Source organism: Morus notabilis, unplaced genomic scaffold, assembly GCF_000414095.1.
Source record: "Morus notabilis unplaced genomic scaffold, ASM41409v2 Scaffold78, whole genome shotgun sequence".
Taxonomy (NCBI): domain Eukaryota; kingdom Viridiplantae; phylum Streptophyta; class Magnoliopsida; order Rosales; family Moraceae; genus Morus; species Morus notabilis.
This window is the reverse complement of record NW_010367622.1, coordinates 2,947,551-2,961,468: the sequence shown is the minus strand read 5'-3', so window position 1 is coordinate 2,961,468 and position 13,918 is coordinate 2,947,551. Positions and strand designations below refer to the sequence as shown.

Below are 13,918 nucleotides of genomic sequence, written 5' to 3'. Positions count from 1 at the left end.
CATTTCAATCAGTATTACAAGTTTAGCAAAATGCAAAAGCTGAAAAGAATCTAAAAGAAAGGAACTTGCAACAATTCACTCTATTTATTTGTTTATTTATTGTCTAAAAAGACCATCTTTGTCCTTTTTAAGTGGGACATCAAACGTCTTTTTACAGAGTTGTGGAATTTCTACAACTATACCACTTGTGCTCTTTACACTTTCTCTTCACTATATTATTGTCGAAGTCTAAACTAATGCGTTCAACTAAAGCAGATGCCTTTTTCATTTTTTTTTTTTTTTTCTTTTTTTGCCACTCTCCTCTTACACACCATAAACAAATATAAATCTATGTTTTTCTTTCATTTGCTTTTATGTTGTCAAATTGATTTTGTTATCTTTGGCTTTGATAAAGCAACTCAAAACGGCATATGAGGCATTTGGTGAAGGTTGTAGAGGGTCACAATGACAATGAGCATTATGTCTAGCTTGATTATAGAACTTGTCCTAGCTCCTTTACAACCTCAAAAATCCCAAAAGATTATATAACTAAAGAAATAAGAGCTATATTCATCTTCAACTTTTTCCACACAAAAAAAAAAAAAAAAAAAAAAAAGACTAATTTGTGGATTGTGTAAAGGAAGTGAAGATCATCATATCATCAATTGCACAAATAAAGAGGCTTTTGTTGTATGCTGAGAGGAACCAAAGATAATGCTCTTTCATCTTCTGCTATACTCAATTTTTTTCTTTTTCTTCAGTTACTAAAGTTACAAGAGCAGTGCAAAATATTTCAAGTTTTGCAAGTCAGGAACTCTTTGAGGAGTTGCGTCAATGGGTTCACAAGCTGCCCCGAAGGAGGACTACAAGTTGAAGGACACGAAACCGCAGCTTGGGGAGAGATGGCCGCACGGAGGATTACGTGGTGGAGGAGGGTGGATCAGCAGCGAAAGAGCTACGAGCACTTATGATCTCGTCGAGCAGATGTTCTATCTCTATGTCCGAGTAGTGAAAGCTAAGAATCTCCCTACCAACCCTGTTACAGGAAACTGTGACCCCTACGTAGAAGTGAAGCTTGGAAACTACAAGGGGAAAACAAAGCACTTTGAAAAGAAAACGAACCCCGAATGGAACCAGGTCTTTGCTTTCTCGAAGGAGAAGATTCAATCATCCGTTGTGGAAGTCTATGTCAGAGATAGAGAAATGGTGTCAAGAGATGATTACATAGGGAAAGTGGTCTTTGACATGAATGAAGTGCCAACTAGAGTCCCACCAGATAGTCCCTTGGCGCCTCAATGGTATAGATTAGAGGACAGGCACAGTGACGCCAAGGTTAGAGGAGAAGTTATGCTTGCAGTTTGGATGGGAACACAAGCTGACGAGGCATTCCCTGAGGCCTGGCACTCCGATGCGGCCTCGGTTCATGGTGAGGGGGTTTACAATATCCGATCAAAGGTTTATGTCTCACCAAAACTGTGGTATCTCAGAGTCAATGTAATTGAAGCTCAGGATGTTGAACCGAGAGACAGAAGCCAACCGCCTCAGGCTTTTGTCAAGGCCCAAGTTGGAAACCAGGTTCTCAAAACGAAGCTCTGCCAAACAAAAACCACCAATCCAATGTGGAATGAAGACTTGCTCTTTGTGGCAGCTGAACCTTTTGAAGAACATCTGGTTCTCACAGTTGAGAACAAAATAGGCGCCGCGAAAGACGAAGAAATGGGAAAGATAACCTTGTCTCTCAACATCTTCGAGAGGAGGTTGGATCACAGGCCGGTCCATTCTCGTTGGTTTAACTTGGAAAGATTTGGTTTTGGCGTTTTGGAGGGTGATAAGAGGCATGAGCTAAAGTTCTCTAGCAGAATTCATCTGAGAGTATGTCTTGAAGGTGCTTACCATGTACTGGATGAATCAACTATGTATATAAGCGATGTAAGGCCGACCGCAAGGCAGCTGTGGAAGCAGCCAATTGGGATTCTTGAAGTCGGTATCTTGAGTGCACAAGGGCTTCTTCCGATGAAGACAAAGGACGGTAGAGGAACTACAGATGCTTATTGTGTGGCTAAATATGGGCAGAAATGGGTCAGAACAAGAACAATCACTGAGAGCTTCAACCCCAAGTGGAATGAGCAGTACACATGGGAGGTTTACGACCCTTGCACGGTGATCACATTGGGAGTTTTCGACAACTGCCATCTCGGTGGGAATGACAAACCAGCAGACTCGAGAATCGGCAAGGTAAGAATCCGTTTGTCAACCCTTGAGATGGATAGGATTTACACCAACTCTTATCCACTTCTTGTTCTGCAACCATCTGGGTTGAAGAAGATGGGCGAGCTTCAATTAGCCGTTCGATTCACATGTCTGTCCTTGGCAAACATAATCTACCTTTATGGTCACCCTTTATTGCCCAAAATGCATTACCTGCATCCATTCACAGTAAACCAGTTAGACAGTTTGAGGTACCAAGCAATGACCATTGTGGCGGTGAGCCTTGGCAGAGCTGACCCGCCATTAAGAAAAGAGGTTGTGGAGTACATGCTCGATGTGGATTCTCACATGTGGAGCATGAGAAGAAGCAAAGCAAACTTCTTTAGAATTGTCTCACTCTTCTCTGGTGTGATCTCTATGAGCAAGTGGCTTGGTGAAGTGTGTCACTGGAAGAACCCGGTCACAACAATTTTGGTTCATGTTCTGTTCTTCATACTTATCTGCTACCCTGAATTGATCCTCCCAACAATCTTCCTCTACATGTTCCTCATTGGAATATGGAATTTCCGGTTCCGGCCAAGGCATCCTCCTCACATGGACACCAAGCTCTCATGGGCAGAGGCCGTTCATCCAGATGAGCTTGATGAGGAGTTTGACACTTTCCCTACTTCAAAGCTCCAAGATGTGGTGAGGATGCGCTACGACAGGCTTCGAAGTGTTGCCGGGAGGATTCAGACAGTGGTCGGAGATATTGCAACTCAGGGGGAGAGATTCCAGGCTCTGCTTAGTTGGAGAGACCCAAGAGCAACAAGTATGTTCGTTATCTTCTGTCTGATTGTTGCTGTGCTTCTCTATGTGACGCCATTTCAGATGATTGCTCTGCTTGCAGGCATATTTTGGCTGCGTCATCCAAGATTTCGGAGTAAGCTGCCTTCTGTTCCAAGTAACTTCTTCAGAAGATTGCCTTCTTGTGCCGATAGCATGCTCTGAGAAGGCTTTGGAGTCGTTTATTCCAAGTCCTTTTATCTTTGTTGAGTTTGATATTGGGGTCATTTTTCTATTTTCTAGTATTTGTTTCTTGATTGGTGTGTTGTTTGGGAATAAAGGTCCAGAAAACATTTGCAATGGTTGTTTCAAGATTTCTTCTATCCCTAAGAATTAGATCTGATTATCGCTACCAGATTCTCGTCTCGTCAATAGAGAGAAAGCAATACATGATCCAACAGAGAATGGGCAACTTGACTGAAACAAAATGGTAATGGCAAGAAGAAATTTCTTCAAACCGGCAAATTCAAAATTATAGCCCTGCCATTGATATAGGATGCAATAATTGCTAAATTAATTGATAGAACAAATTATCCCGGAGAGTAACATCTGAAAAACTCGTCCATAAGATGTAACTTTTTTTATCAATTGGGGGTGCATCCACAACCTCCTGATCTTTCAAAATGATTTCATTTATGAAAAATCATTATGAATGGTGCTCAACACAATCGGCGCTAACGTAGGACAGTTGTTAGCATTCATTTTTTTAAGATGAGTTATTGTTCCTTATGCAAGGAGTACCAAAAAGAAAAAAAAAATTAAAAAGGGGACAAAAAACACAACACATGGAAAACAGAAATTTGATTCAATAGATGGTCCAACACGTCTACCAGACAGCCAAAACTGAAAAAAGAAGAAAAATTACTCTCTGGTCAACACAAAACTTATGTAGCTTTGCCAGTGATATAAAAATACAACCACTTATAATTTAAATCAAACAAGTTCAATTCAAGATAGAAAATTGCCCTAATATGGGAAATAACTGAAGCATACTCTAAAAGACAAGCTCGTGAGGCTTCATGCCCAACTTAAGAGAAAACCTAGCTGCCAAATAAGTTTTCAAGTCTGGTACTGCTTCAATTGATTTTATCAATGCGGCATCCACAGCCTTCTGGTCATCTTTCTTTTCTTGTGGAAGCTGGTTCTTTTCCTACGGTTCATAGCGGTATAAACAAAGATAACATAAGAACCAAATAATGTGGAAAGAAAGAGAGATATGAAAAGTAACATGAAAAGGCAAAAGTAAAGATCCAAGCAGGCATGAAAATGTTGTATCAAGATCACGTTCCCAAAACAGTAGCAAGAGGTGATGAATTTGATGGAAACAAACAACGAAGATAATCAACCTCTTTCTCTGCGTCAAAAAACTCTCCTTCTCCCTTCTTTTTCTTCTTTTCAGCTTCCTTGGCGAAGTACTTGTCATCAAACTTCTCTACATTTAGGCCCAAAATGTCAACCTTGGTGGAAGTTCCAATCACATAGGATTGGTTCACACGTCTCAAAGGAACCCCATTAATATTGAATGGTCCTATATGCATAAAACCACAAATCAACAATCAATAAACCAATACAAAAAGGCAAGCAGTAACATGATTTCACCTCCAAGAAGCATTTACACATACACTTTCCCATCGTTATGAATTGTTATCATCCCTAAAAAAAAAAATATATATATATATATATATATATATATTTTTAAAAAGAAGAAAAGAAAAGACACCCACAACAAGATGGTAACAAACAGAAACCCAATTCACAATTAGCTCTTTCTAACTGAACTCGAATGACCCAATGCATGAACTAGAGCATGTTAGAGGCTAAATGTCTGCCACTCAAGAATGTTAAACACTTAAAAAGTAATCAAAAGAGAAACTTTAACCACATTGATCAGAAGTATTATAAAGAATACAGTTATACAGAACAACAATTAGTTTCCAATGCTAGTTCTTCATTGATTAGAAATCCCCCAATATATCAACCTAAAACCATATGAACAAAAAATCGGTTCATCCCAGTCCATTTGAGCTTAGAACAATCACAAATTAAATCAACTGGGAATACTTAGAATCACGTATATACAGTACATTTCCTATATACTCTAACATTTAACATTATGAAAAACACAAGAAATGCAGAACACATTTAATTCAAGTTGCATTTAATATAAAAAAAAAAAAAAAACAACGAAAAACAAGTTTTTTCACCAATAACTGAAAGAGAAAAACAAAATCAGAAAAGCTGACCTGTGACCAGAAGAAGCCCAGACGAGAGCTGCTTCAAGAAGACCACTCTTTTGCCCTTAAACCTTCCGGCGAGGATAATCAACACCGTCCCAGGCGTGATACTCGCTCTGATTTTCACCAAATCAAATCAGAAAAACAAAATGAGCCTTAAAAGAATAAAAAAAACCTAAACAATCAAAAACCACATTTCGAACCAAATAAAGCAAAAAAACCTGAGCTTGGTGGGCTTGTGCTTGCGCTTGTTAACGAGCGGCTTCTTGACGTCGTCGGCGGGGTAGAACTTTGGCGGCTTCTGCGGCGGTGCCTCGGCGGCTGGCTTGGCGTCGTGGCGGGGAAAAACGCCGCCGTTTTTGGTCTTGATGGCCCAGAGGCCTCTCTTGTGGTACATTTTGGAGCGCGAGTACTTTCCCACGCCCCGGATCAGGTCGGGGTTCCGGCTCTTCCGGGGGTTCCTCACCTTCTTCGCCGCCATTGAAGCTTCCTGAGATTTTCGTCTTCTGCTTCCGAGTGTGATGGAAATAAAACCCTAATTCACTCTGTCTACGCTGACATTTAATTATTAGGGATGTTTTTGAATTTTATTAGGGATTTTTTTGTTTTTCCCGGTTCGGTGGCATTTTCGTACTTTTGATTTGTGATTGCTTTTTGGTTTTTAGAGTTTCGCCCCTTATATTGTGATATTCAAATTCGAGGATTTATGACAGGCCCAGCCCAGCCCATTTTCTTGTAGTTACGGCCCCGGTAGTATAGACCTCTTTTCAGCCCATAAAGAAAACCATGTCTATGAGGCGCTGCGCTAGTAGGTTGTTTGTCCGAAATATGGACAGCGAATTAGAACAGTAAATCCAGTAAAAAGAAACCTATTCTTCAAAAAGAAAATATAGCAAATAACATAGTTTACACATGCTATTGAACTTTATAGCATTTTTTTAACAGGTTCTCATTTCTTTTGTTTCTCACTTAGTCAACTGCCTCTCTCTATCTCTCTCTTTGTCGTCAGTTGCGTCGTCATTGGTGTCGATAGTCGGTAACCTATAAATACTATAGTTCCAGGTTATTTATGAGTAAATACTATATTTGTCGGTCGCTGAATTTAGGTGTCGACTGGCCATATCTACGGATGAATATTGTATTTATTAGTTTTCAATATCAACGATATTTCTGGGTAAATACGTCAGTCGCCGGCAACTGTGTCCAATTTACCGGTCATCGGCATTGGTGTACCTGACTATAGGGGGGAAGGAGAGAGGGAGTGGGAGGAAAGAGTTGAAGGGTAGTTTTGAATTTTTAATAGTGTTTGGAGCCTAAAATATTAAGGGAAAATGCACCAATTAACATATTTTTGAGGTGCAAATGAATTATATAGCATAGTTTTTAAAGTTAGTAAATTATAGCATATTTGTTGATTTCATTTTTAAATAAATTGTTCTTTTTCATTTTTACCCTTATAGGGTTTTCTCCCCATGAAACCTCTCAGCCGCCACATCAAACAGCTCAGCCTCCAGGAACATAGATCGCGATTCCGATCTCCGGGAACTCGCGATTTCACCGCCTCCGCCGCCGATTGTCTGCACCTTCTCCGGTGGGACCTCGAACCAGATCCGGCAGAAATACGGCAATGGAGATCTCAGTGATCTCGCTTTCTCCGTGATCTCGGTTGAGTCGCGACGGCGAAGGCGTCACCAAGCTTCGTTTCAGATCTGCACCAGCCTTCTCCGACCGCTGATGTGCTCGCGTCACGACGTTAACGAGCTGCACGAGCCTTCTTCTACGGTCGCTACTGTGCTTGAGTCATGACGCCGGCGAGACCAGCCTTCTTCTCCGGCATGCCAATAATGGGGAACCGAGAGACTGGTTTATTAAAAATATTTATGTAATATTTTTTACAAAGTAAATGTAAATATAGTATTGTTTTGTTTGTGAGTTTTAGATTAATTTGGTTATGAGCTTGTGACTTTTGGATATGAGATTGTGATTTTTTTTTCTACTAATTTGGTAAATACATTAGTTTTTTTTTTTTAAGGAAAGATTTGATAAATACGGTATTTATTGGTTGTTGGAATCAGTTGCTAAATTTTTAGATAAATATGATAAGTATATTATTTATCAATAAATATGTTATTCACCGATAAATATAGTATTTACTGGTCACCGGAGCCTGTCGTTGAATTTTTGAATAAATATAGTAAATATGGTAACTATGGTATTTAATGGTTAATACAATATTTACTAGTCATCAAAGCTTCAATAAATATGATAAATATGGTATTTACCGGTAAATACAATATTTATCATATTTGTGTTATTTTCATAAGTAAGTTTGAAATCGAGTTTGAACCTGGTAAACACTGTATTTACCAATAAATACATCAGTGAATAACTTTGAACCTGGTAAATACGGTATTTACTAGTGGCCAGAGCCGGTCGTCAAATTTTTAGATAAATATGGTAAATATGGTATTTATTAGTTGCCGGGGCCGATTGCTGAATTTTCAAATAAATATGGTAAATACGATATTTACTAGTCGCCGGAGCCGATCCCCATATTTTCAAATAAATATAATAAATATGGTATTTCCTAACAAATACAATGTTAAACGATCGTCGAAATCGGTGCCTAAAGTTTTAGATAAATATGATATTTACTAGTACATACAATATTTACTAGTAAATACAGTGTTAAACGGTCACCAAAGTCGATAACCGGATTTTTGGGTAAATATGATATTTACTAGTAAATATGAAATTTATTGGTAAATACAATATTTATTTGTAAATACAGCGTTAAACGGTCGCCAGAGTCATTATTCAGCTTTTCAGATAAATATGGTATTTACTAGTAGTAAATACAGTATTATATAGTAAGTATGGTATTTATCAGTAAATACAATGTTAAACGGTCACTGGTCACCAAAAAATGGTCACAAGTTGCCAGAAAATGATTTTCGGTCCCCAGAGCCAATTGCCGGTCCCGGCCATGGTGGACTTGACTATACCTGTCTATTTTAAAGAATATGCTATAATTAACTATTTTTTTAAAAAAAAATAGATGTTTAGAGGGGAAGAGTGAGGTAGAATAAGAGGTTTAGAGATATTTTTAGGTTTTTAATAATATTTAAAACTTAAAATATCAAATTATACTATAATTTATTATATTAAAAAAATATGCTATAATTTACTAATCACTTTACCAATTATGTTATTTCCCTCATTATCCCAATATTAAATTACGCTATATCTACTCGTTCTAAAAAATTATGCTATAATATACTAAGCACCATATCAAATATTCTATTTCATTCCTTCTCCCTTTTCGTGTTTTAGTAAATTATATATATATATATATATTACAATAATATAAGTAAATAACACTTATAGATAATTATTTACTAGGCATAAATGATTTATTTATTGTTATATACTTAGTATAAATAACTTATTTACGCAGGGTTTAAAAACATTTATTAGTAAATATATTGCTATTTACTACAATCCTCTTCAAAAATATTTTTGAAATATGTTATTTTCCTTTTTATCTCAAATCAAAAATAGAAATTTATTCCCTTTTTAAACATAATAACATTTATGCAATCATTTTCCACTTTATAAATTAACTTAAGAGGCCAAAATTGTAAGAAAAATGATACAAAATTAAAGAAGTGCGTTAAGAGAATTCAGGGTTTAATTTCTCATAATATTTATTGTCAATAAGCAAAAAATACGTGGTGGTTGTATCTCTTAATAGGCTTTTATCTCTAATTTTTTTTAGTAAAACCGCTAATAGGCTTTAAGGATATCATGGCACACTATGATAAAGTGAATCCTTTATTAACTGTTTTTTGTTTTTTTAATATAAATGGAGTGATGGAGCAAAGAGTAAGAAATCCTAGAATATATTAATTAGACGGTCCATTTCAAATTCTTGAAACTAAATTTAATTTTATGTGTATTTCACTACAATTTTTTTATTTGCTATCTTTCTTGATTTATTTTGATAAATTATTACCTCAATGACAAGATATTATTATATATTATCCTTTTAGTCTGTAGTCACCTACTCTAGTGCGTGTGTGCATATATCATGTAGGAGAGAGAAATTGAGCTTAAATTTTTGCTTTTTTTTTTTTTTTGTTTTGTTTTTTTCTTATTCTTCTTCACGTGAATATATATCTCTTATTTTAAAAGATGGAAATGCCAAAATTCCTAGCCAAAGGCTGGCTAATTAGTAGCTTGTCTTCATCTTCACCTAATTATAAACAAAAGGAACTTGCATGCAACAAAACCCTAACTACACATGGACATTTCGAGCGTTAACTTTCAACACCCGGCTTCTCAGATATTCCACAAAAGACATTTAGTAGAAATCCGCTTCTTAAATTTCCCTTAATTAATTGTCCATGCCAAACTTTTTCTTCTTCCTTTTCAAACCCTCTCTATATCCTACTTGGTCAGAGAGGGCCGCCATGCCAATTGATAACATTTTCCATTTATATATATATATATATATATATATATTAATGGGATCGAATACGTAAACAAGAAAATAAAAGATATAAAGGAGTGAGTAATTAAATTCTACTTCTTGGAAAGTGATCTACATATAATCGTCTAGTGCTATACATTATCTCTATATTTGTGTGAAAGAAATATTGAAAGGGAAATTAACTATTAAATATTAAAGATATGCCAACTAATAATGACTTAAGAATAGTAAAAGACATCTGATTAGCTTGAAATATTGGCTTTAGGTTTTTAGAATTAGCTTTTCTATTCATTCCTGCCGAGTACGAGCCAACCATAGAGAGCTGAGAGCTCGGAGACGATGGAAGTACTCGGCAATTGCTAGCAAACATCTCGCGGCTTGGCGGGTCGTCAAGATTTGGTGCAGCCGGTGAATGGTCTGGTGCCTCAGATTATCGGCCTGTAGAAGTCATTAAATTTATTCTTAGTCTCAATAATTAGAGAATAACCAAATAAATTAATTGTATTATTGCCCTCAAATTCTTATTAAGGTCTAATCTTTCTTGAAGGGCAAACGGTTAACCTAGATGAGCAAAGAAATGATAATTAAAGACTTTTTGGTTAGCTTGTGGATTTAAACTTCTCGCGTTTCTAATCATGTAAAATTAGTCGGAGTTTAGTCATAATAAGAGATTTGATTAATCACAAACAGCCAAAAGAATCAGTTGTTAGACGAAATGAAAATTTTCTAGGTAGGTTAGTCGTGTGGTAGGTTTTACTTTTACTTAACATTTTGCCCCCCCCAACTGAAAGGAAAGTTCAAAAAGAAATGTATTTACACGCAAAAACGTAAAGAAAATATTATTGCTGAATTGAATTAATTATAAATTTCTTGACAAACTACCTTTTCACGAAAAGTATTCTAGATTATAATGAGCACTCTAAGAATTAATGTAGACAACTTATTCATACTGAAACAATGAAATTAAGCTAAAAAATAAGTCAGCTTGAAAAGCATATATATTAATAGAGGTCAACCAAAGAAATAAACTGGCATTGCGATAGGTGACATTTAACGTTTTCTTATAACGACAATGACTCTTCTTTCAATACCCAAGTTTTTGATTCGATAATATCCTAATTAAGGTCCAAATCATGAGTGATTATTCAAAGTAGTAGTTCTGTTTCTCCATTATTAATATTCTATATGGTGGGGCCTATATCACTATCATTATTTAGAGGGAGGACTTTCTTAATTTAAAATTATGAATACGTTAGTAGACGTTTAATTTATGGATTTAAAATTATGATTCAGAATCATTTTTAATTTATGTGTATTTTTTATGAGAAAAAATACTGTAATAAATCACGAATTATAATTCAAATTATGATATGAATTCTTTACTAAACACTTTCTTAGTTAAAAAATAAAGAATTAATGATAGTTTATTAATTCTAGACGAGAGTTTTTATGGAGAAATCTCAAAGAGAAAAAGAAAAGAAAAACAAAATAAATGAAGGAAAAGAGGCCAAATATGGATATGCACAAGTTGCTCAAACACGTGCAATTATGGCAAAATTCCGATTGCGTATGTGTGTGTGTGGGGGGGATGTTGTGGAGGGTTTTTCCTTAACTGAGGTATGCCTATTTTTGATTTAGCACAAAATGGTCAGAAACGAATTATGTTTTTTTCAGGCTTTCTAAGTCAAACGGTTACGACTCTGAGATGATGACATCACAAGATATGGTCCCAAAGGCCATCATTTGGATGGAGATGGACATGATGTGTGGGGACCATCATGAACATTATATTCTCGTGCAACGTGTACGGATTTGATGCTTGTGACTTGTGAGTCATCACTAGATAGTTGTGAAACCAATCAAGGATGAGTCTTATAAATGTGAACCAAGGGCGATTAGAAGAAGATTCGGTTTATCAATTTAAATTTAAAATTTAAGTTTTATTATAATAAAAAATTTTAAAAAATAATCATATTTAATTTTTTTTTATTATAATAAAATTTTTTTACATAAAATTATATTTTAATTTAAATTAATAAAGACTATAATTATGGGTTAGCTAATGGCATTAGGGGCAAAATAAATATATTAGAAGCTCTGAACACAACCTCAAAAAAAATCCACTTGCATACTAGGTGCTTAGCGATGTAGAAGGATAATCTCCTAGAAATGTTACGTTTTGCGTGAAAACTTTATTTAACTAAATTTCAAAACTTCATTAATTACTAGACTTTTTTTTTTTTTTTTTTTCCCGGTAATAAACAAAAGTTCAGAAAGGAGGCAGACGTTAGCTTATCTCTAGGATCAGTATTGTTGAGCCTTGCCCCTCAACAAGAAGCTAGCGCACCATCCCAACCCCATCCCCATCAGAAGTGTTGGCGGTTAAATAAAGCAAGATGATGATAGTCTTGTTCCCTCACCGATAGACTATGCCGTCTAACTCGCTGGGATTAACTATCAGACACACATACATATATACAAGACATGGGTTTATGATGTAGAAATGTCGCTTTCCATACATGAATTATGTTAAGCCTCGACATTTCATGAGAGGGGGCGTATATATATATGTAGGGTTCGTTTGGTTGGAGGATTTAAATCATGTGATTCGAATTATTTTCGATTTATGTGTATTTTTTATGAGAAAAAATACTATAACAAACTACGAATCATGATTCGAATCAAAGAACGAATCCCTCTACCAAACGTCCCCGTAGATTCCATGTAACCACCGATTCTCCTCTTGAGAGCAAGACATGGAGTGGTTCATGGATTGGTGGTAGGTATCCCAACCCAAACAGGCACATATTCCTGTTCCTTGGGCCCCACGTTACTCAGAAACATGATCATAATATGGAGGACCACAAACTGATAGCGACCCCTAATAAAAATAAAACTCCCTCATATATATGTTCACATGTACTAATTAAACACGATTCTTATTAATTTCCTTTTCAATCAATATTATTCTCTTATTATCATACCAAATATTATTGACTTTATTAGTTTTTAAGTCATATTTGAATTATATATGGACATGCGTACCTGTCTGACAAAACCTTCAAGAGTGGAGAGCTTGTTCATGGCGAGAGCCATTTGTCCCATGTAGTTGGCCATGTTTGGAGGACAGCTTAAGGAGTCGGAGGTTATGGTGTCCGAAAGAGACTGATTCAGAGCTTCAAGCCCTTGAGAAAGAGCTTCTTCAGCCTCTTGTGTCGACTGTTGTAACCCGCATATACCCAATATTTGTTGCTCCGTCAATGGCTCTATTTGACTCGGAATAATCTGAAACAAAACAATCACAATATGATAAAATATATTTTTAGAAAAAAATTAAGAAAGCAGATTTCTATAGTAGGGCTTGAGAAAATAATTATAAACTGTATGTTTTATATACTTTTTTAATTTAATGTGATACCTAACAGTTAGAAATATGAATTACAATCCGAAAAACTCTAATAAAGTGTAACATGTTAATTAAAATGGACACTACAAGATAATGTTACTTTCATAATATTCCGCGTTCACCAAAACTTTTTTTGTCATATGTGATATATGGGGTATAACGTAAAGTACTAGAGATATGGGTCTTTTCTTATTTATTTGCTAGAAACCAAATGGAGAAGAAAACCAAGGTTTTGTTTCCATATATATGAGAGTTCGAAGAATGAGAGAGGCACATGTATATAGAGCAAGAGAATTAACCGTGCAAATTCTCCTTCTCTAACTCTCTCTTTCAAAACCAGAAATTATATTGTATATATAGTAACATGATATATATAGCTTTATTGAAATGATACCTAACTTGACCCGATTGAGGAAAACTTCACCATAAAACTTTCGTCATTAATTGATATATTCACGCTGAGATCTCTCTAGCCCCATGCCCACCGCCAACTTGCACCCATGCATTTAACTAATTCTATACTATAGTACCCCTCGTTCGACACTTCTTACTACCACATCATTTCCTATACATATATATACATGACACACACACACACACACACACACATATATATATATATATATATATATATAGCTTCACGTTTTGTTTTCATCTTTTTCTTCGGAAGAGGCCATTATTTATAATTTTGAAAGCCAGCTAGCAAGGTTTTCTTAGTGATGCAAATGATGAGTATTTGAAAACAAGAGTAATTATAATTCTTTTTTTTTTTTT

At 35.7% G+C, this 13,918-nt stretch overlaps 3 protein-coding genes across 4 annotated transcripts in view; 1 reads left to right on the top strand and 2 right to left on the bottom strand.

Moving 5' to 3' along the window:
- Positions 1 to 369: 369 nt before the first annotated feature.
- On the top strand, positions 370 to 3,264 carry LOC21410658 (FT-interacting protein 1). 2 transcript variants are annotated; one of them, XM_024175358.1, is made up of 2 exons: positions 370 to 2,998; positions 3,058 to 3,181. In XM_024175358.1, exons 1-2 carry the CDS (start codon positions 814 to 816, stop codon positions 3,111 to 3,113), a joined length of 2,241 nt encoding a protein of 746 aa, XP_024031126.1. In that variant the 5' UTR covers positions 370 to 813; the 3' UTR covers positions 3,114 to 3,181. The 2 variants fall into 2 exon arrangements, with proteins under 2 accessions (XP_024031126.1, XP_010111400.1); XM_010113098.2 differs by having other exon boundaries at positions 370 to 3,264.
- A 534-nt stretch (positions 3,265 to 3,798) lies between these two features.
- On the bottom strand, positions 3,799 to 5,841 carry LOC21410657 (60S ribosomal protein L6-1). The gene is made up of 4 exons (XM_010113097.2): positions 5,468 to 5,841; positions 5,256 to 5,362; positions 4,359 to 4,540; positions 3,799 to 4,162 (listed from the first exon to the last, which is right to left on the bottom strand). Exons 1-4 carry the CDS (start codon positions 5,725 to 5,727, stop codon positions 4,007 to 4,009), a joined length of 705 nt encoding a protein of 234 aa, XP_010111399.1. The 5' UTR covers positions 5,728 to 5,841; the 3' UTR covers positions 3,799 to 4,006.
- Positions 5,842 to 9,853: 4,012 nt separating this feature from the next.
- Positions 9,854 to 13,918, bottom strand: part of LOC21410656 (bZIP transcription factor TGA10) — an 8,390-nt gene continuing 4,325 nt past the window's right edge. Inside the window, exons 10-11 of the mRNA XM_010113096.2 lie at positions 12,784 to 13,023; positions 9,854 to 10,176 (exon numbers count right to left, since the gene is read on the bottom strand). Coding sequence (XP_010111398.1) covers positions 10,027 to 10,176; positions 12,784 to 13,023 — 390 coding nt within the window. The 3' untranslated portion in view covers positions 9,854 to 10,026. The remainder of the gene's footprint in view (positions 10,177 to 12,783; positions 13,024 to 13,918) is intronic.

Excerpts from the sequence above, each read along its gene's own strand:
- LOC21410657 (XM_010113097.2), bottom strand. The coding sequence starts at position 5,727 with ATGGCGGCGAAGAAGGTGAGGAACCCCCGGAAGAGCCGGAACCCCGAC. Across the intron at positions 4,541-5,255 it reads TGGGCTTCTTCTGGTCACAG|GACCATTCAATATTAATGGG; the intron begins GTCAGCTTTTCT and ends TTATGCATATAG. Across the intron at positions 4,163-4,358 it reads TTTTTGACGCAGAGAAAGAG|GAAAAGAACCAGCTTCCACA; the intron begins GTTGATTATCTT and ends TATGAACCGTAG.
- LOC21410658 (XM_010113098.2), top strand. The coding sequence starts at position 814 with ATGGGTTCACAAGCTGCCCCGAAGGAGGACTACAAGTTGAAGGACACG.